The sequence below is a fragment of the Amphiura filiformis genome, chromosome 18 (assembly GCF_039555335.1).
Source record: "Amphiura filiformis chromosome 18, Afil_fr2py, whole genome shotgun sequence".
Classification (NCBI taxonomy): Eukaryota; Metazoa; Echinodermata; class Ophiuroidea; order Amphilepidida; family Amphiuridae; genus Amphiura; species Amphiura filiformis.
The window spans coordinates 6496656-6520047 of NC_092645.1; the positions used below are offsets into that span (position 1 = coordinate 6496656).

The following is a 23392-nucleotide window of genomic DNA, read 5'->3' on the forward strand; positions in this document are numbered from 1 at the left end:
AAATTTGCATAATTTTAGCCAAATTTGGATTGGTCATGATTAGTAATATTATTTCCTGCAAGTGTACCGCAGATGGGCGAGATCAAATAACTTTTAATGATTTTAAGCAGCCTTTTTCTTTTCTTAAAAAATAATGACGGTCAACCTATATTTTTTCCCAGCCAGAGGGATCAGGCAAGGGCTGATTTCAACCATCATAGTTGTCGCTTAAAACTGAGTCGCTCCTGTGAAGAAAAAATGATGTTTTCTTAAGACAAATTTAGCACATATCTCTATGGGACTCTGATTTGGTGGTGTACGTGAGATCATAATAGCTCATTTCTTACCATGGGCTTTCTTTAATGGCAGGTTTTTATCAGCTACACCAGTGGCTTCATTGAATTCACTGAATGCCTGTTGTGAGCCCGTTTGTCTGTCAGTGTGCTGCAGAATATTACCTGTGAAGATCAAAGGAATAACATTATGCAATAATCTTCATACACCATAGGCGTAGATCCCCAATATTTTACCAGGGGGGATGCTCCATACAATCATCCCCCCCCAATGTTGACGCCTGAATATGGGTTTCTGATCAAATTAACCTCATATTTGCCCATTTTAGCCCCAAAAGTGCAAATTTTCACGCGCTTCACGAGCATTTATTCCGTGAAGCGCACGTTTGCACCATGAACTTATTCTGTCGCAAAAAAGTACTGCATTCATTATATTTCCAAAAAATGTTCCAACCCCATCCCCCCCAATGTCAAAAAGAAATCTACGCCACTGTCATACACTGCAAATATGTGACATGATCAAGGGGAATAAGTCACATGTCGGCCCTGGTTGAAAATGAATTTTACACATTTAGATCTTTCAGAAAGAAACTGAAAACCCCATGTTGATACGACTTTTCTTTGCGAAGTTACATCAATTTATCAATCACTGAAAACAATATAAAACAAAAAAACTTTAACGCTTTAAAGCAAAATGAGTCTGATGTCAATTAAGATCAAAATTCAGTTTTCAATCTCACTACATGAGCTATTCTCCAAGCTTTATTTTGATGAAAACCCCATCAAAACTAAGCTCTGAAAATGGCTCATGCAATGAAACAAAAAACAAAATTTTGATTTTAACTGATATCAGACTCATTTAGCTTGATCGCATCACAAATGGCTTGTGCCCCCATCAGGTCTGATGCCCCCATCATGGTTGGTGGCCCCAATAGCATGACTCATGCTACGCCACTGCCAACCCCCCGGGCTGCCAACATCCCCACCAACATCTTAATCTGATGGAGAAAAAATGAGTGAGGCAAGACCATCCTTGTTGAAGTGAAAATAAAAGATTAGAAAATATACCGTATATTAAAAAAGAATCTCTTACCATCTGGGCGAAGGCCATTACTTGATGACTTTGCCATAATGATGTAATAGGTATTATTTCCTGATAGATCATAGTAAGTCTCATCCGGGGTCTCATTGTCATCCAAGGAAGCTTGTCTTGTAAACTCACACTCTATCTGACCATCAACAATTGCCACAGTAACGTCTGATACTCCTTTCTGAAAACAAAGTAAATGTATGACATTTCATGAAATAAAGATTTCGTTTGAGCATTCTTTAGTTGTGCAACTAATAGTAATTTTTCAAGTTGAGTAAGAGTGCTCATTCATTGGAATCCACACTACCCCTGTGGAAGATTTTGGAAATACCTTCCACAGGGGGAGTATGTTTTTCAAATGTAATTGTTCAGGGTTAATTATTTTGATACCCATTCTCCCTCTGTATTATTGGTTTACACCTATCTGGAGTGAGTATTTCAAATTAAAGTTACCCAATTGTCTATTCTATTCAAAACTCATACTCCCTCTGTGGAAGACTTTAGCTAAATCTTCCACAGGGCTAGTGTGGCGTTTAAATGGAATAGCCCATTTCATTTGACTGTGAAGCAGGCAACTACAAAGCCTCTAAGCAGTCCAAGCAAGTATATACTAAAGAACAAAATTTCTTACCAGTGGTGGAGTCGGGTCGTTGGAATTTCCCACTGTATTGCGTGATCGGACGACTTCTCTTTTACTTGTACAGGCATACACATCACTGTCCCTCTGATAAAATGAAAATGAAAAAAAAACACATCAAGTTTTGTCACAATCATGATCGTAACACTCCCAATGTATGAGTAATGCATGCCTAATTTATCTGCAGTCCAAGACACAAACAACACCACCCCAAACCACACACACACCCACCCCCACTGATACATCTACCATGAATCCAGATTTAGAGAATCTTAATATTATATAAGAACCAGTACTACTGTAGCACCAGTCAAGCTGAACACATTATTGCGGCCTAATTTATCTGCAATCCAAGACACAAACACACCCCAACACCCCCTACGCGTGTTTGCCTCCAAATGTTGACACAGTTTAGGACTATGCAAATGCAGACGTTTGATACCACATTCAATTGATAAACGAAGACACACACCCTCCCCAAACACACCCTCCCACACCCATACACCTACCATTTGTCCAGATTTAGAGAATCCAATAGCTATGTAAGAGCCAGTACCAGCACCAGTCAGGCTGAACACATTATTGCCTAATTTATCTGCTGTCCAGGATGCAAAATAATCACAGTCTGATGGTCCAGTACATGATGAAGGTGTACGGAAGCAGCCTTTGGTTACTCCACACCCTTCTGATGTTATCTGTACAGATTCAAACATGTTTTCAGTCAGTCAGCTTAGGCTATTTTATAAAATTGCAATATATATATAATACCCACATGAGCAGGTGGGTGCTGACATCACTGCTTCTAGAGAGGAAGTCTGGAAAGTGACTTTATTGCACATCGGGTGATCTTCCTGTACATTTCAACAGAAAGGCAACATTATGTTACAAGAATCTGCAGCAATTTTTTGTTTGTTTTTTTGCAACTTTGTAGCATTATTGTAAGAGTTTGCATCAATAAATACACTATTTTAATTGGTTATTCAGATGATTTAAACATAAATTATTATGTAAATCAGCAATTGGGGGCATGGTAAGATAATGTAGTGTCCCTGGGTTAATTTTAATGCCCTTGCAAGCTAGAGACCACCACAGACCACTATACACTCAGCTTCCCTGTCTTCTCAGCTGAGGTGTGAGCAGGGCAGTCAAATCAGCCCCTTTTATATAATCTTTCCTCTCTAATCAGGACCAAATTCTCAGTGACCGGGCTTTTGCACACTTGGAATGGCCTCCCCAGGCTGTTTACGCACCAACTTCTCAGAAACGCAAGCTACATAATTCTTATCCAATTAGCCCCCTGTGTGCAGAAGCAGGGGCCTATTATCCAGGGTATTGGGCACAGGCAATGATGGTGCAACAGGGGTAACTAAATGTGAGGCCTGTAAAGTGTAAAAAATGTTCAAAAATGGTGCACCAAATGGCTTCTGCTAGATAGGGCTTCACAGTTGACCAATTACTATCCCACTACTGAGGGAGACAAATCCCCCTTCGGACATCACCTTGTGCGACGTACAGCCCTGATGCGCCAAAGTCATCTTAAAAAAATCTGGCCCCACATTTAAAAATGTTCGATAACAGCTGGGGGCATTTCCATTGAAAATTATTTTTGCTGGGGTTAGAACAGGACAGATGTAGTCCTACAACTGCATGGGACACAATTTTCAATGACTGGTTAATAATCTATGACATGATGATGCTATAATCTAACTACTAAGTTCTTTTTCTAAGGTCAGATTTCTCAAAGCTTGGCTAGTGGTCAGGCTTCCTAACCCGCAAGCCCTACCAATGTGGATTCATTTTATTGATTTATCTTTCTAGGTGATGAACAATAAGCAATTGTAAGCACTGGTATAGGACTAATTGGGCTTAAGGGCAGAGTAATGGGAGAGAACATGGACCTTTTTTAGCTTCATTATTTCTGTATTGTATGTCCAAAGTATATAAAACTATACATTTTTGGAAAGGAAATGAGTCAAGGAATCCCATGGTGATGTCAGATTTGTTCAAAAATCTCAAGTTTTTGAAAAAATCACAAAATTCACTTTTTACCCCAATTTTTTTGTGACAACTTAGAAAAAAATCCGTACAGAGTAAAAAAAATTCAGTTAGCTTTTCATGAAGAAGAGACATGAACTTAGGGAAGTTTTTTTTTATTTTTTTGAAATTTGTCTCTTTTTTGAAATATTGAAAAAACATGTGAAAAAAGCCATTTTGTCACTGTATTAAGCTAAAAATTGCACATAATGGTGTATATTTTTGTTTACTATATATATTTTTTATATATGAAAAATCTTCCCTAGACTTTGATGTACTCTAAAGGATAGTGCAAAAAGTTTACCCTTTGCTTGCATATTTTTTGAGTTATCTTGTCAATATTGTCAAAAGTGAACTCTGAGAAATCAACGCTTTAGTAACAAAATGTCAAAATTATGCACAAAACGTCCTTAAATTTTAAAACGGTAAGACTTTCACACTTGTAAAAGCTATATCTGGTGCATGGTCTAAATATGCATATTTTTGCACCAATGAATCTATAATGTCTGCTTTCAGTGCGCCAAAATTCAAAATAATTAAAAAATCTAAGTGGCATTTTGATTGCAAATTTTTGTTTTGTTTAACAACATACCGAATGCGCCTTGACTGCGTTGGACATACACGCAGAGTTGCGCCGCGTCACGCGACGCGATTCGTGCGCGTAATCACAATATTTCGTATTCTCGCATTTCTGACTCATTATTTCCCGCCAATTTAGTAAGCTGTCTTGAGCCATGTGACTTTTTAGAGTTGAAAAGAGTGAAATAAATCAAGCAAAAATACGAATAAATATTAGCAAGTTGTATTCTATCAGTTTCAAGTGAAAGAATACATCTTAGTGTTGATAAATATCAAAAATCTCAAATTCGGTCGTGGACGAATGTGTCTTCCATTACTCTGGCCTTAAGTCTGATGGCTTAGGGAGCCTGACCAGTAGCCATGCTTCCAGAAACTGGACCCGAAAGTCTTACCTTATTTCTTGAAGTAGGATTGGTGACAGGTTTTGTTGTCATAGGAGGACCCTGAGTTGCTGTTGCTGTGACATTGAGATGAAAGTTGATGAGTTTCAAAAAGATCTTTTATAATTATGTAAAAACTGTTTAAATTGTCAATCATCATCGTCATCATCATTAACGTAATCCTTGTTATCATCATTGCTGTCAACTTCACCTTTGTCGTTATCATCGCTGTCAACATTGTCATCATCATCCTCATCACCATTGTCATCACCATCATTTTTATCTTTATCATCATCACTGCACTGTACTGAGTATTGTCATTGTCACATAATGACAAAGCCATTATCATCAATCCACAATAATCAGCATCATTGTCGTCGGGTCATTGTCATCATCGTCATCATCACCATCATCATCATTAACATCATCATCTTGATCATTGCCATCATCATCATCATCATCATCGTCATTGTCATCATCATCATCGTCATTGTCATCATCATCATCATCATCATCATCATCATCATCTCCTCATTTATCACTTACCATCTACTATGAATGATGAAGTTGCTGATGCAAAGTCCCTCCCACCAGTATGATAGCCTATGTTTCCTGTGATACAAGTAAAATGATAGATTGCTTATTGTATCATTTCTCTATGATAATGGGGACTAACCGATAGTTTCCCTGCTCAGTCCCGGGGTAAAATGAACGTCAGGACCCCTTTTTACGGGCCCCCTGAGGTCTCTTTTTTATGCTTTTATGGGCCCATTAAGGTGTGTTTTCTTTATTTTTTACTGGCCCCCCTAGGACACCGGGCCCGGGGGTAACGCACCCCCTTAACCCCCTTGTCGCCAGCACTGGCCCAATGGAAATACCTGGAAAAATTTACAAACATTGTAATAGACATCTTCATTTGGTCTAGTTTTATGACACAATTGTCGTAAATTTAGCATGTTTAGTTTTAAAATTGCAAATTTTTGTGCCCTTTGAAAGTCAGGTAAGCAGGATGATTGGGAAATTTTGCTCCCTTGGCTTGGTGTACCAGTACACTCCTGTGTTGAAGGCTGATGATTCAGGCAACAGTGCACATGAGGTTAAAAACAGTGTGTTCCATTAACCCTAACCGCCGAGGGGCTTTTTGGCAACGGGTAGGGGAAAGAAGGAAAGAATAAAGAGAGAAAAGAAGGAAAGAAGTTGTTTGCTCTGGGTGGGATTCGAACCCGAGACCCCTCGCATGCCCAGCACTCGGTCGGCGACACTTTGCCACGGTCTTGGGCTTCGCTGGCCAGCTGAAACCGTGCCTATATATCACTTAGGGCGATTGCGTCATCACACCACGTGGGATGCATGCACGTGGGATGCATGCACGAACAGCGCATATATCAAGTAGTATTTTGTAGTATTCAGGCGGGTTAGGGTTAAGGTTGGTCTGAACCCGGAATTATGGAAACTTTCTGGCCTCATAACTTGTTGGTCTAAAGTATATAAAAGTATTCATATTTAGAATGGCAAAGACTTGATAAGTTTATCTGTGAGGTCAAATTTGGGCCAAAATACCATTTTTGGCCAAAAATCCCAAAAATAACGGTTTTTGGCCCACTTCTTTTTCATGCATCGTAACAAAAAAATATTTTTTATTAATTTTAAAAACTAGATAAAAATATCTAGGACCCATTTTTTCGAATTTCGACCAACTTTGAGAAATTTGCACCAAAAATGGTCAAAAAATGCTGATTTTTCAAAAAAATCATAAAAAAGCCAGATTTTGGCCCAAATTTCTAATATTTTTGGTGAAATTGGTCAAAATTCAAAAAAATGAAAAAAACAGGTCCTAGATATTTTGATCTAGTTTTTAAAAATTAATAAAAACAAACTTTTGCCTAAGAATTTTTTTGTTACGATGCATGAAAAAGAAGTGGGCCAAAAACCGTTATGTTTGGGATTTTGGGCCAAAAATGGCATTTTGGCCCAAATTTGACCTCACAGATGAACTTATCAAGTCTTTGCCATTCTAAATATGTATACTTTTATATACTTTAGACCAACAATTTAGAAGTTATGAGGCCAAAAACTTCCATAATTCCAGGGTTCAGACCAACCTTAATGAGCACAATTATTCATTGATAATAGTGTTTCGTCAAAATGGTCCAAATTTTGGTGACAAATACTCTGGGAATTTCGGTACATATTTATTTGACAGTGGCATTGGGTCAAAAATGACCACATAGTTTTAACTTTTAAGAGTGTGTTATTTATAAGGTATACTTCCCTGTTCTACTTATCATTAAAAATAACAACAACAAGAAATATGAGAGTTTGCTCCCGTTAAAGCCATAATGTACGATCTTAAAATATGAAATTGGTTAATTTTTTTCAAACCTGATTTTTTTGCATATTTGTAATGTTTACACATATCCCAACTTACACCTAAATGGAATCGGCCAAATTTGTTGTCTTTGTAGGTCAACACAGCAAAGTTCGACATATTATCATAATTTAAAAATAATATTATGATAATAATGTCCTCCCATAGAACTGCATGTTAAATGGCCAAAATAACCAGTGGGGTTTCTTTCACTTTACCATGTTATCTATTTCAGCTTAAAATGGACAGCAACCCTTCCCGATAGTTATTACTAATATTATTTCAATATTTTGAATAAAGAATAACAAAATTAAAATTTGACAAAAATCATATATTAAAAGGGCATTTCGTGATCCACAGCCTCATCTCCCCACTTTTCTCAAAAAAAGTTGAGATTTTCATATCACTGGAAACCTCTGGCTACATAATGTTTATGTACAAAATATTTCTTGCAGATTAATTCGTTTTGCAAAGATATCGCGAAATTTGAATTTACAACGCATTGTCTATGGAGCAGTGTAATACACATAATCATGCATAACTCGCGAACGCAAAATCGGAATCAACTGAAATTTTGGGAATAGGTTTTTAATCGTGGATATCTAATGAAAAATGACATAAATAGAGGATGCTAGGATCACGAAATCCTCTTTTAAGGCTTTAATCCCCAGTCAGAACAGAAAGCACCCATGAGAAACCAGGTATCAACTAAATTGATTAAAAGGGTGTTGGCTCTTATTCAAGTTGCTCCTTGTTATGCAAATGAGACAGTTTACACTGCGATTTGGAGCTTGCTCTTTGTTATGCTAAAACTTTCCCCTATTTTACGCACTCAAAGTCATTTCCACACATGAAAACTCGAACGACTATTGGTCCGGACTTAGTATTACATTAGTGTACTCAAGGAATGCAATGCCAAAATCACCCTATTTTGGGTAAAATGTTTTAAATTTTAGACAAATTTTCTGATTTCCTCTCCAGATTTCACTTTGCCCCCCCCCCCTGGGAAAAATCTTGGCCCCACCACTGTATGTAGTCTACCACTTACCATCAGCTTGGAGAGGGTCACTTGATTTTGCCATGATAACATAGTACATATTACCCGCAGATAAGTCGTAAAAGTCTGGTGCTTGTCTGCGTCTCCGCCGGACATTCATGGAAGCCTGCCGTGTGAATTCGCACTCAATCTGCCCATTTATTACTGACACGGATACATCAGTTACACCAACCTGAAAAGCAGTTAAATATGAACCTTAATAATTCGTCGGCCGCAACACATGGTGGCGTACGTGAAGGACAAAATACGTCTCCGAGCAAAACATTTTTGAAGGATATGCCACTAGTAAAGGAGTCAATACTCCTCCACTGTTATCTCTCAGTGGCCCGATTCCATTTGAAATTGAAGTTTAATGTTCAAACTATTAAACTGTATCTTTACTAGTTAACAAGGAAGAACTATTATTGGATAATAGCTAGCTCTAAACCTATACGCCACTATGTGAAACGGAAAATTTGGAAAATCGCTCTACGCCACTATGTGTTGTGACCGACGAATTGCCACCTATTTCCTCCTCTCCATCTCATGTACAAAATGAGAATATTTTCTGTTTTTTAGGGCTTGATTTTTCATACCCCAAAACCAGACCCTGCCAAAAATGGTCAAATCTGAAAAGCATTTTTGAACTTCACCCCTACTTTAGACCCCACCATGGATAAGTGGGCCTCAAACTACACCTGTCTCAGAGAAAGTCAGCATCCAAAAGTCTGTGGAATACCCTTGTACACAAAATTCACTTTTGTCAAAACACTCATTTGGAAGCATTTTTTTAAAGATGGAATTCTACATTATGATCTTACCAATGGTAAAGATGGGTCGTTGATGTTGGCGTTTGTATTCCGTGATCTGACAACTTCATTGTTAATGGTACAGGCGTAAACATCACTATCAGCCTACAGATAAACAAATTGATTTCATATAAATGTCAATATCCTTACAATATTAGAATATTATACAAAATAGGCCTGCCACACCCGCACTTACCGGCAGTCCATTCTTGGAGACCCCAATGCAATATAAGGTCCCAATCTTTCCCTGTCATTGTAAACACATTGATACCAGCTTGATCTGATGCCCAAAACACACCCACACCACTCACCTACCCTCACACAACCCATACACACCCCACCCACCATGAATCCAGTCTTGGAGAACCCCTATGCAATATAAGGTCCCAATCTTTCCCTGTCATTGTAAACACATTGATACCAGCTTGATCTGATGTCCAAAACACACCCACAGCACTCACCTACCCTCACACACCCCACCCACCATAAGTCCATTCTTGGAGAACCCCAATGCAATATAAGGTCCCACAGCTTTCCATGTCATTGTAAACACATTGATACAAGCTTGATCTGATGTCCAAAACACACCCACAGCACTCGCCTACCCTTACACACCCCACCCACACCCACACTTTATTAATACCATGAGTCCAGTCTCGGAGACCCCAATGCAATATAAGATCCTGCACCTTTCCCTGTCATTGTAAACACATTGATACCAGGTTGATTTAATGTCCAAGACACACCTAGCCACCCACCCATAGACAAACATAGACCCTATGAGCCTCCTTTTTGATCCTATGTAGTTAACAGCGTAACCGTGGACATCTACACACTGACATTTCACTATTGAAAGCGTGGACTTTTGTGGTTAGATGTGATATTAACTGTTCTCTTACGACTGTGGACATCCACAGTTGTCGTACGTCTGCACTTTATAAGTGAAATGTCATACATGTAGGTGGGTCCAGATTTTGTCAGTGAAAACAAACCCATCCACACACCCACACTTACCATGGCTCCAGTCTTGGAGAATCCCAAACCAATATAAGATCCTGCATCTTTCCCTGTCATTGTGAACACATTGTTGCCAGCAGCTTCATCTGATGTCCAGGATACAAAGAACTCACAGTCAGACAACCCTGTACAATCAGCTGGTCTACGGAAACATCCCTTAATGCTACCACATCCATCAATAGAGATCTGAAGATTTAAGGGGTAAGATTAGTTAGAAACCTGTTATCATCCTATTTTTACACATATTTGTGAGGTGACCCAGCAAACAGAAATTTTTTTTACAGAAAATGTTTAAATGTCAGGATATAAAGTAGCCCAAGGTCTGAAATGTCTACCTTTTGAGCACATTTGAGGATGTAAAAGACCAGACCTGTGACCGTGTTTTGAATTCTTCCTATAAATAGATGCTGTCAGTGTGACATCATCACCGCAACATGAGTTCAGGGTGCCCGACTTTTTAACATGGTATCGCGTTCATGGCCCTATGGTGAGGAAGGAACAACTAGGGCCATGATGTTTCGGGCTAGATATAAAGGATATAAAACGTTTTAATAACATTAAAAAACATTTCTGAAAACTTGCTGCACCATATGTCACCATTTTAGCTGCAATATGGCACCTTGATCCATTCAACTCTAACAAAGCATGCAGAAACAAACATGTGAAAAGGTCATGCACTATGGACCACAAGAGCCTCATCCCAATGGCATAGTCAAATAACCTCAATTTACATAATCATCGTGCAAAATTTGACCTCAAGTTGCAGAGTATGAGTTTTTGTACCCAAATGTTCAGAGGCCATTCAGTGGATATACATATGTATTGGGGTTAAAGAACTGTGCCCTGATAGGTTAGCATGTTGTGGATCCTAGTAATGCCCACTGCATTAGAGTTGAATTGACCAAAGTGTAACATTCAAAACTGCATCATTTCCACATAATAAGCCATTGTGGCCAAACACATGTGTGATATTGTAAATTGGCCAGCTGCAGAACAAAATAGGCTGCTACTAATCACTTTTCAATTTATTTAAAAAAGTATCAGGGGGGACTTAGAACTTGTGAACCCTTCCCTTTATGATATAGTCATTACCTTGGTGGCGGGAGCGGATGGTTGAGTTTGACCAGGAGCTAAAGTTGTTGCTGCTGTTGTCGGTGGCACTTCTGTAATGTTTGTAAAAGAACACAAAAAAAAAAAAAACACACACACATAAATATTATGAAAACAGCATCAGCATGGAAAAAATTGATCCAGTGTAAATTCATTGTCAGTATTTTTCACTCATCTCTGTCACCACCTATCTGCTTTTGTGTTGACAAAGTGACATACTCACAAAGAAAGAAAGAAAGAATTTTTTTCTCTTTCATTTGACACCACTCGGAGGGGTATAGCTTTGTGGTATTTCGAAATATGCCCATTTAAGACCAAATGATTAATCAGTTAGGAAGTAAGCTAGTAACATAGACTGATATAGGGTGTTCCCACTATGTTGTCCACCAAAAATAAATTTACACAAATATGGTCTAGTTTTAAATTTTTAAAGAATTTTTCCAAGTGTTCAGATACTTTGTTGGCGCAGTATACACATACAACTCGCAACAAATGTTAACAGAATCACACAGTCATAAGCTTGTGTGGTCTCAATGGGCTATTCAAGTTGAAATCCACACTACCCCTGTGGAAGATTTTGGAAATTTGTTCCATAGCGGGGAGTATGTTTTTCAAATATAATTGGTCAGAGTTAACCATTTTGAAACCCATACTCCCCCTGTATGATGGCTTTACCTATATCTCCCACAACTGGAGTGAGTATTTCATATGGAAGCTACCCAATTGTCTATTCTATTCGAAACTCATACTCCATCCGTTGAAGACTTTAGACAAATCTTCCACAGGGGTAGTGTGAATTTGAAATGGAATAGCCCAATCAGACGAGTTATTAGTCTTACCTGGTGGCATCTGAACAACGTCCTGGAAGGATGTTAAAGCAATGTCAGCAATTCTGGCATCATGGTAGTCAATGTTACCTGTATGGAATTAAATCCAAATATTAAACCCATATAATACACTATTTGCTGCTGGGGTCCCTGGTACTTTTGCACATTGCCCAGAAAAAACTAAAGCATGGCATGCATTTTTGTTAACTGTTTGACCAGTTTTGAAAATAAGGCAAGCCCTTAGTCCAAAGCCCTTGAAATTCACTGTGGGCCTGCGGATATACCACCCTATGAGCAGTCCGGTCCGACTGCCTAATCAGGAAGTACTGCCGAATCAGGCAGCATGTTGCCGAGTCAGGCAACACAGGCTTTGGTAACCCTTCCGAATTTGACAGACTAAGGACTAAATTGTTCATGGTGATTTTATAAAAGATCGGTGGAAATTTTACTTTGACACACATGAGCTACATGTAAGTTGACAATTTTTCACCGGGCGAAAAAAAAGTTCCACCGGGAGGAAAATAATTTAAATAACAAAACAATTTCTAACGGTTTTTTAAAAATTTGAGTTAAATATGCAAATTAACTTTATTTTAACTAAAATTGATGAAAAAATACTGCTAATTGAACATTCATTGATAATTTTATATATTTTACCTACTTCTTTACTCTAAACCAAGAAATAACGGTATATTAAAAGATGCTCTATTTGAAATAAAGCATTGTATTGTGGGATACCATACTGCCTGACTCGGCATGCTGCCTGATTTGGCAGTACTTCCTGATCAGGCAGTCGGACCGGACTGACAAGACTGTACAATTTTGATACCAAAGTCAGCAAGATGACTCTGTTTTCCTCTTCAACATGAACCCTGATGAAAGCTTCTGTCCTCCATATTTTGACATTACTATTTTTGTTCTACTCTCTGAGTCTGCACTGTTTGAAACATGCAAATCTGTACAATTTGAGTTCGGGTCCATACAATTTGAGTTCGGGTCCATACCAATTGAGGAGGGGCCCGAAGAATTTTAGACCTATACAGGCCCAAATGGCTCTACAACATTTCTGCCAACACTGTGTTTGAGAGTTTATTTTGGGACATCATTTAATTATACATTAATGGAGGGTAACTTCACATGTTGATTTACATTTCTTCAGTTAACTGTATATTACATAGTTTTTGTAGTTCCAGTATGAAAATTACTCAAGTGCTGAAACAATTTTTAAAAAATTTACCTACCATCAGCTAGCAAATCTAGCATTATTTAAAATTCTTAGTCAGTGGGAGTGGTCTAGTTCGTAGACACATTTCTGATTGGACAATCGCATGATTTCGGTGCCGCTATCAGGCCGTAGACGCACCCCACGCCATCATGCGCTTGATCATGCGTAACACGCGTGTAGAGGTGCGCGTATGTATCGCGCTTGATGCGTAGACGAGTGCGGAATATGCGAACGCGATAGCAATACGCGCAACAGAATACGTGAAGTTGTAAACAAGTTTCGTTCATTTTATAATGAGGGAGTTTTTATGACGGTAACTTAGTTTTTGCTTTTAAAAAATTGTTTACAGTTATTAAAATAATATTTAACTGACTAAGAATGAGAATAAACGATAGGAATTTTTATTTTGCCTATCCTCTCCTATGATGAGCGACAGGCAGGTCCAATATTTTTATCGTAGTGGATACCGCTGCGCCGCATCCACTACTCAAAATATTGGACCTGCCTGTCGCTCATCATCACGGTAGAGGATAGGCAAAATAAAAATTCCTATCGCTTATTCTCTAAGTGTTCATAATTATACAATGAAGGAATATGGACAATTTCAATTTTACGTATTCTACGTACCACTACCATCGTTCAGCAAACCTCCCGCAGTATTAGACTTTGCCATTATGACGTAATACGTATTACTGCCACTTAAATCATAGTATGTGCTATCACCATCATTGAGTGAAGCCTGACGTGTGAAGGTGCATTCTATGCGACCGTCTAGCTTAGTTATGGTGGTACCGGAAACTCCTTTCTGAAAGTTAGAAAGCATAAATCAATGTTTCTTTTTATTATTATCAGATGACCTGGATATTATAAGTACAAAATCTGTTGGTTGAAACATTTTACCCAATATTGTTAAAAAAATTTTAACCAACGTTAATTAAATTTTCTTTTCAGATACTTTACCAACAGTTTGTTAAAGTTGAACCACGATTGTGTAATAGTTATTCTATATCATACGGTAGAGGATAGCAAATAAAATTCCTATCCTTTATCCTCATTCTTAGTCAGGTAGATATTATTTTCATAACTATAATTATCAACTATTTTATTGAGCCTTCATAACCCTCCTTCTTCAGTTTCGAGTACTGCACACGCTTGCAAGTATCGCACACAACTCCCTATTCCAGAAAAATACAGCACTTAAATTTTTTGGGATTAAAAAATATTATCCTGGTTTGCTAAATGAAACATAGCTAAAGCCTAATCCTTTACTTAGTCCCCAACTACAATCCAGGAAAAAAAGGTTGGCACACTTTGCCTGTCTTTTGGTATATATCTCTTCTCCCGCTCCCCCATTTCAATGTTGGACCAAGCCATGTTGTCAACAGGTCCTCCAACATTGAAAGATGAGGAGGGGGAAGGGTGAGATATAGGGGAGTCTGTACTTCACATTGCATGCATGTTGCAGTTGCCTCTCCAATTTTGATAGGGCACGCATTTCCATTGTTTAGTGTAAGTGTGCCAACTATTTTTTTCCTGGATTGTAGCAATAGGATTCCAATTTTAATATTTGGCCAATTTTGGGGGATAAGGGCCAAAGACATGCGTTTTTAGGGTGTTTTTCGTACGCTGTGACAATCAAGCCCAAAGACTTGTACTAAGGCTAATTTCAGTATATGCATTCTAATTTTGGAAAAGACATGTTTCTTTCTTATAAGCAACAATTTAAAAAAGTATTTCGTGATCTTAGCATCCTCATTTTATGACATTTTAAAGTAGATATCCACGAAAAAATGTATTCCCTTCCGATTTTGCGTTTGCGAGTTATGTATGATTATGTGTATTACACTGCTCCACAGGCAATGTTCATGATATCTTTGCAAAACGAATTAATCTGCAAGAAATATTTTGTACATAAACATTATGTAGTCAGAGGTTTCCAGTGATATAAAAATCTCAACTTTTTTGAGAAAAGTGGGGGGATGATGCTGTGGATCACGAAATGCCTTTATAATTAAAGTAACACAAAAAAAGTGAAAATTAGAGAAAAAGTATGTTCAATAGTTCCTTACCAATGTGGATACGTGGTTTGTGTATCCATACACGGCATTCATCGATCTAACCACCTCATTGTTACTTGTACATGCGTAGACATCTGTGTTAGCCTAGAGATGGGAGGCAAACAAAAAATCTTGAAAATACCCTGTAATTACTATTTATACTACTGCAAGGAGGTCCCGTGTCACTGGGAAAGATGGGACATCAATTGTCAAAACTGTTGTTAATCACAGAAGATTGTACTTCAGTTGCAAATCACACGGAAAAATGTGCCAAAAATGCAATCATAGCGTGGTTGAAGGCAACATAGCCCATAGACATAATTATCTTTATGCGAAGATTCGCTTTTCGCATTTAGCTGCAATCATAATCTTTTAAAACAAATTCATTAATGTAGAAAAGGTTCTTTATATCAGACCTAAATAATCTGGTACTCACTCAGAGATATTTCAATTCCTATCTTGAGTCTAGATCACTCTGTTGTGAATCACAAAGTGGGAAGAGGTTCAGATCATAGATCAAGAAGCTGGCTGAAGGGAGCAATCTGGATTAGAAGTTGGGGGCGTAATACCATGAACAAAAACGAAGGGGCTTACAAACTAGGCAAGATCTACGATCAACTCATCAATAAACGGCAACCCGGAATTTGGAAACGTCATTAATAGTGTTGCCGTTTCATCAAACATCTACAAACACCATTACAGAGTGATCAAAATTCCTGATAGGTATTGAAATATTCTAAGTGAGTACCAGATTATTTGGATCTGATAAAGAACCTTTTCTACATTAATGAATTTGTTTTAAAAGATTATGATTGCAGCTAAATGTGAAAAGCTAATGTTAGCAAAAAGATAATTATGTCTATGGGCTACGTTGCCTTCAACTTACGGTGATGCCACAAATATTTCCTCCAATATACTCAGATCTGTGGAACTTCAACTTAAGTTTACCGGGATGAGTGTGATTTTCCATTTGTAGACAGTGACACAGTGAGTTATACACCACAGTGTAATAACACTACACTACTCAGTTACTAGTATACGGTATACTTCTAATACCACTAGGCCCTACTACCACTGTTATTGCCACTAACATCCCAGCAAACACAAAATATTTTCGAAAACATTCGTAAAAGAGTAGAAAAAGTTGCCAGAGAACGTATTATGTCGAGTTATATAAAGGGTATAAAACGTCAACATTCAAAAACATTTGTGAAAAATTACTGCAAACTTTCTAACATAATGTTATTTAAGTCTTGACAAAGTATTTGACAAAAAGTGTTTGCCCAAAAATATTTTACAATAACATTTTAACAGTATTGTTGCAGTCTTTTCCCTAGAAAAAGCTTATTTTCGTGACCGTTATATAACCCGACATTTAATGTTATTCTAAAAAGATTTGACCAATTTTGTGTTGCATGCTGAGATATTGCTGCTGCTGTTGATGATGATAATAATGGTTATTCTGCTGATGTTTCACCAAATATAATGAACTTACTTTAGATATTACAACAACAACTGATACAGGAACTTAACAAACAATTATAGCTATAGTTCATTATTTTCTATATTAGTCATACACAAACTTGACAAACATCTAACAAACAAACACAGCATAATTTTAAATAATAATGTACAAATAGCCAAATGGGCATATCAGTCATACAAAAAATTGACAAAAGACAAACAACAAATAAACACACAGCTAGATTCTAAATGATAATGTACAATATCCAAATGGGCATTTTGCAGTGAACAAATTAATGCAAACATGTTTATAAGCGTTTGTGAAGACCATGTTACCATCGATCCCGATCAGCTATCTTGATGTTGTGAACCCTAAACCAGAGAAGATGTCTCTTCTTCTCTGCCCACACCAAATGCAATGCAAACACTTTGACGAACAGACAAAGAAACAATCAACTACATGTTATGAAATGATAATAATCACTATGTGATGTGACCATTTGGAATAATTTAAACCCGCTACAAAAAGCTTGTGTGAAGACAACCTTCACACACGTTGGATAAGACCATGTTACCATCGAACTCGACGTCGAGAACCCCAACGCGATGTAAGTCCCTGAACTGCTTCCAGTCATTTCAAACATAATATTACCAGATTGGTCAGCCACCCAAGACACAAAGAAGTCGCAATTAGTACCATCCGTGCATGTGTCTGGACTACGAAAGCATCCTTTGGTAGTACCGCAGCCTTCTGACGAGATCTGTAGATTAAAGGGGAAAGTAATAAACTTCCTTGCTTCTTTGTTCATCGTTACTCATAAAACATACAATAAGGTAGGCAGGGTGATCCTTCATGCATAATTAATAATTTTACGATAGTTTAAGACAATCACACTTATCGTGATTACGGCATTACTGATGGAATACTTTTCTCCCCAAGTAAAAATACACCATCCTTAATTATATGACACAGATGATACTGTCTTTCAACTTGGGACAGGAATGCATGAATCATCTTGAGCCCAACCGAAATATCTAATAGTAAATAACCTACACTCTTTGAAAAAAATCTTGGCTATCCTGTATGCAGAACCATCAAGAGAAAATGATCCTTGAAGACTGGCCTTTTCAGAACCACTTTAATGCTCTGCGTGCTACCATGCGCTTCAACGGAAAAAGTTGAAGTTTTGAAATATTTTCTCAAAATATCAAGAGCTATCTTAACAACTACTGAACCAATACTAGGCTTGTTTGTACTCATTTGAATGCCTGTTTCATGCTGATTCCAAATATGGTCATGAAAATTTACATTTCTGAAATTTTTTTGAAAACATGTCGTCTGCAGTCGACACCCGCGTGAAGAGAGTTAAGTCTAAAATTGTTCTTGTTAGACTTTCTAGAACCTTTATCGGTTCTTCATAGAACCAGTTCTGATTGTATGTATAGGACAGTTCAAGAACCATTACAACCATTTTGTCTAAGAGTGTAGCGGATACTGCCTTTTTATTTGTATTGTAGATAATTATATTTGAATCAGTGTGTTCACAAAGTAAAATGCAGTATGATATAGTATTTAACAAAGCCGATATTGTGGTTTTACAATGAGGGCATATTTACCGGCGTGTATCCTGGTGGTGCTGTCATAGGCATTGGTGGTGGTGTCGGCATAGCTTTAGCAAGAAAGAAACACAATTATCAAAGCATTGATAAGCATAAATAATACTTATTTACATCGTCACTGGTTATATGCTCGTCGTCACCCCTTCTTCTCCTCCTTCTTATCATCATCATTATCATCATCAACATCAAACTCATCAACATCATCATCATCATTATCATCATCATCTGACATTCTCCTCCTCATTATCACCATCATCACCGCCATCATCATCATTATCATCATCACCATCATCTGACACGTGCCTCCTCCACTTTGTCATCATCATCACCGCCATCATCATCATTATCATCATCATCGTAGTTTCAAAAAAGTAAGTAAATTATTGATTGTCTCACCTGGTGGCGGTGGCATCTGAACAATATTTAGGAAAGACGTCAAAGCCGTATCAGCAATTTTGTTGTCATGGTAGAAGATGTTTCCTGTAATAAGAAAAAGGAAATTTAATATTACATTACTTATTTATAAATAAACATTATTTTTCACCAGGTTCGCCGTCGCAAATAATAAAGGAGACAAGGAGAAAAAGTGATCCCGCCTGGGAATCGAACCCAGGACCTCAGGTTTATGAGACCTATGCCTTAACCACTTGGCCACGGGAGCTTCATGATTCATGACTTTTTCTCCTTGTCTCCTTTATTATTTGCGACGGCGAACCTGGTGAAAAATAATGTTTATTTATATAATTCCCGTCGATCATGCCATTGTTTTTCCGTGTAGGCCTAATATTTCCTCACAGGGAGGATGGCAATTTATTCTCGCATTTACGGCCCTAGCTACTATGGGCTATTTGCGGGGAGGAGATAAGTTTAAGTGACCGCTTATGGGTTCGAATTTCAACCAGCCTAATCATGAAGCTTCCGTGGCCAAGTGGTTAAGGCATAGGTCTCGTAAACCTGAGGTCCTGGGTTCGATTCCCAGGCGGGATCAATTTTTCTCCTTGTCTCCTTTATTATTTGCGACGGCGAACCTGGTGAAAAATAATATTTATTTATATAATTCCCGTCGATCATGCCACTGATTTTCCGTGTTACTTCGTCATGTTCGTTATAATTTTAAAACCTGCATAGTATTTTGAAACCATACTCCCCCAACTGGAAGTTACCTAATTGTTTATTCTATTATATACTTAAATTCTATTCATCGTTATGTATTCTTCTCCCGTGCATTATTTTTGCGAACTACCCTTCATAGCCCAAATTATATAAACCTGCACGCTAAACAATGCATTATCTAAAACCCGCACGCTAAACAATAGATTCTAGATAATACGTGCACGCTCAAATACTAGAAATAATACTTTCACATAACCATATAGGAGAGTTAGGTGGCGCTTTCGACACAGAGGTCACATAACTATATAATTGTCTGTTCGGTATATATACCATCAAAAAAGTACGAATATACATTCTGTGGTGTTAAAATGGTATAGTTACAAACGGTGTTCTATTTTGCAAATATCATTGTCATAAATTATGATAAATGACCTCAAATAAATCAAACATCAAATGAGAATAATCGAGCTTCTATTAATAAAAAGGGCCAAAAACAGGTGGATCATAATTATACAAGATGACACCATTGCAAAAAATTCAGCATTTTATAAATGAAATACATGTAGGCCTATATCTAAAATAACATGGCCGGGCCTGGGAAAAACACACTAGCGCATAATATCATGATCATGCTTTATAATACTGAACAAATTGTAAAATCCCAGTGTCGTGTGTTTTAATATAAGTAGATATTTTAAAGTTCAAATTATAGAGCTATAAAGTTCAAATTATAGAGCTATAAAGTCCAGTTGATATGTTTTTTTTCTCATCTCAATTCACCGTAGTACTAGTCGGACATCTAAATTGATCGTTTCCAGGTGAACTGGTTCAGTGCTCTCTGTGTTCGAAACCACGATATTAAGGGGGTACTACACCCCGCAATAAATTTGTGTCTATTTTTGCATTTTTCTCAAAATATAATAACACACTGGTAACAAAGTTATGTATATTATTGGGGCAAGGAATCCATTACTACACTGGAATTTCAGTGACCCAAGACAAGCGGTTTGTTATTTATGATAAGAAAAGTGGTACCGCTAGGATGTACCTCATTTTCTATCATATATACTGAACCGCTTGTCTTGAGTCACTGAAATTTCAGTGTAGTAATTGATTCCTTGCCCCAATAATATACATAACTTTTGTTACCAGTGTGTTATTATATTTTGAGAAAAATGCAAAAATAGTCACAAATTTACCACAGGGGTGTAGTACCCCCTTAAATGATCACAACATAAAGTCAATTGGTTACAAACCATGCGTGAATAAAGTATGACGTATGGCGCAATCGATACCATTGATAGTTAACTTATACAGGGATTGATTTTCTTTACCAGTTAAATTTTACCTAGCTGGTCAATGACCTGACGGTGTTTTTAAAATGTAAGATATTTTCCCTAATATTAAAACTAATATAATGAATGCAGCTTATTGTTTTACACTCAAAGTGTATGACGGATAATGTACACGTGCAAATGCATTCGTCAAGATAATTGCACTTGCCATGGAGTTATTGCATTTAGCTCTCGAGCCTATCGGCTCTCGAGCTAAATGCAATAACTCCACGGCGCGTGCGATTATCTTGACTAATACATTGCACTCAGTTCATTATCCTTATCAGAAAGCTAAATCTTCCACAAGGTGAGTGAGTGTGAATTTCAAATGGATAAGCCCATTGTAAATTCAAATTAAGTTTAGATGAAGTTGTAATTTATTTAACAGTTTTCTGACAATTTCAGGTTTTACTTACCATCAGCTAGCAAATCCCCAGTATTAGACTTGGCCATAATGACGTAATACGTATTACTGCCACTTAAATCATAGTATGTGCTATCACCATCATTGAGTGAAGCCTGACGTGTGAAGGTACATTCTATGCGACCATTTATTATTGAGATAGCAATGTCTGATACTCCTTTCTGAATATTAGAAGGCAATAATTATCAACGTGTCCGCTTATTATTATAATGGGATAACTTGGATAATTCGATTGAAACCAAATGTTTACTTGGTTATTTGTTTGTATATCTTTCAACATATTCACAATTTTTACATGTTGTAATGTACACTCACAGTCTCAGAACACCGGTAAAATATCAGTTGGTTAATACGTTTTACCCAACATTGGTAACATATTTACCAAAAGTTGGTTACAACTGAACCACGATTGGGAATAATTAATTTTACTTCAGAAAAAGTCCTCGACAGATCACAAAACTATGTACAAATAATTGGAGCCGTTTAAATATGGTTGATAAATATAGGGAGAATATCTTTCAACCAACTTTTTTTCAGAAATATTGCCAAAATACGAAGAAAACTGAACAAGCTGAAAGGTTACGTCCGTCACTGAGATCGCGTCCCTATTGGATTCGCAAGGAATTCCTAATTCCTGGGTATAAATAATTACAATGTGTCTGTCTTGACAACGCATTGTCTATCTTATTCGAATTATAGGAGTTAGTTACTATAAAATATTCACATTCTGGAAACGCAAAAATAACCACGTGTAGTTTGGGAGTTACCAATCTGTGAGTATCTCTCCCCCTTATACATAGCTTATACATGAGTGTAATAGGTTCCGGAACCGGGGATGGGAGCTCAGCCCCTCCTATAATTTGGGTGCGGAGGCTAGAATACCCTTCAGCCCCCAATACTTCCAGGTGATGTAAAAAAGTTGTGATCAGATACCGGTAAAAAATTATCAGTTGACAATCTTCCGGAGCCACAGATTGCTTTTTTTAAATACGTGATTACAATTTTTGCGGCGTGTCCATATATTTTGATTCAATACCTTCAAGACTATATTTAATATCGTAGTTCCTTACCAATGTGGATGCATGATTTGTATATCCATACATGGCATTCATTGATCGGACCACCTCGTTGTTACTGGTACATGCGTAGACGTCTGCGTTAGCCTAGAGATGGAAGGCAAACAAAGTAAAGTCTAGAAAATATCTTGCAACTACTATTGCAAGGAGGTCCTGAATCACTGGGAGATCACACTAAATAATTGTCTAACAGAAGATAGTACTTGTGGCAAATCGCAGGAAATGGTACCAAGTTTTGCCGATCGCAGAATATTGGGCAAATGTTTCCCTCAATATTTGTGGAATTTTGTAATATCTTTTTGTTTCCTGCAAAATATCAAAAGCTACGATGTCCCGATACAAACCACTTTAGCCTTAATAAAGGACAATAAATGTATTTTATATAATATATATCTATTAGTACCAACACCAACTGCATCGTAGCACCGTCATACCTACCATAACTATACATACTCTAACATGACGGATCATATCGTACTTATTACACTGTTTAATGGTATGGTAAGTAACTCTTCAGAGACTGAGTATTTATAATAATAGCACTCGTAAAAATAAGAATTTTATTTACCATCGAGCTGGATGTTGAAAATCCCAACGCGATGTAAGTCCCAGAACTGGTTCCAGTCATTTCAAACATAATATTATCAGATTGGTCAGCCACCCAGGACACAAAGAAGTCGCAATTAGTACCATCCGTGCATGTGCCTGGACTACGGAAGCATCCTTTGGTAGTACCGCAACCTTCTGATGAGATCTATAGATTTCAGGGGAAAGTATTAAATCCTTAAATCCGAATTTTACTCATGATTGATTCAGAATGATGATAGTTGATCCTCACTTCCGGTTAGCCGGATCCCGACTATAAATGGCGTATTTTGAAAAGTCAAGAGAGGATCATATACTTGACTTAAGAAGTGGGC

The 23392-nt window shown here is 37.4% G+C and overlaps 1 protein-coding gene and 1 non-coding gene across 8 annotated transcripts in view; both read right to left on the reverse strand.

Annotated features, from left to right (window-relative positions):
* The window catches only part of LOC140139800 (uncharacterized), a 61818-nt gene that overhangs the window by 11853 nt on the left and 26573 nt on the right, over positions 1–23392 (reverse strand). For 2 of the 7 annotated variants that reach the window (XM_072161530.1, XM_072161525.1), the window contains 14 exons: positions 23041–23226; positions 22467–22559; positions 14012–14189; positions 12172–12249; positions 11315–11385; positions 10220–10408; positions 9218–9310; positions 8409–8589; positions 5539–5604; positions 5005–5069; positions 2509–2694; positions 1994–2086; positions 1366–1543; positions 327–437 (listed from right to left, as the gene is read on the reverse strand). In XM_072161530.1, coding sequence (XP_072017631.1) covers positions 327–437; positions 1366–1543; positions 1994–2086; positions 2509–2694; positions 5005–5069; positions 5539–5604; positions 8409–8589; positions 9218–9310; positions 10220–10408; positions 11315–11385; positions 12172–12249; positions 14012–14189; positions 22467–22559; positions 23041–23226 — 1768 coding nt within the window. Of the gene's footprint in view, positions 1–326; positions 438–1365; positions 1544–1993; positions 2087–2508; positions 2695–5004; positions 5070–5538; positions 5605–8408; positions 8590–9217; positions 9311–10219; positions 10409–11314; positions 11386–12171; positions 12250–14011; positions 14190–15453; positions 15547–17480; positions 17667–18522; positions 18576–22466; positions 22560–23040; positions 23227–23392 lie in introns of all 7 variants that reach the window. The other 5 variants (XM_072161527.1, XM_072161528.1, XM_072161526.1 and 2 more) reach the window with 5 other exon arrangements.
* Trnam-cau (transfer RNA methionine (anticodon CAU)) lies at positions 19113–19186 on the reverse strand. The gene has a single exon. It is a non-coding gene; the product is annotated as a tRNA-Met (tRNA).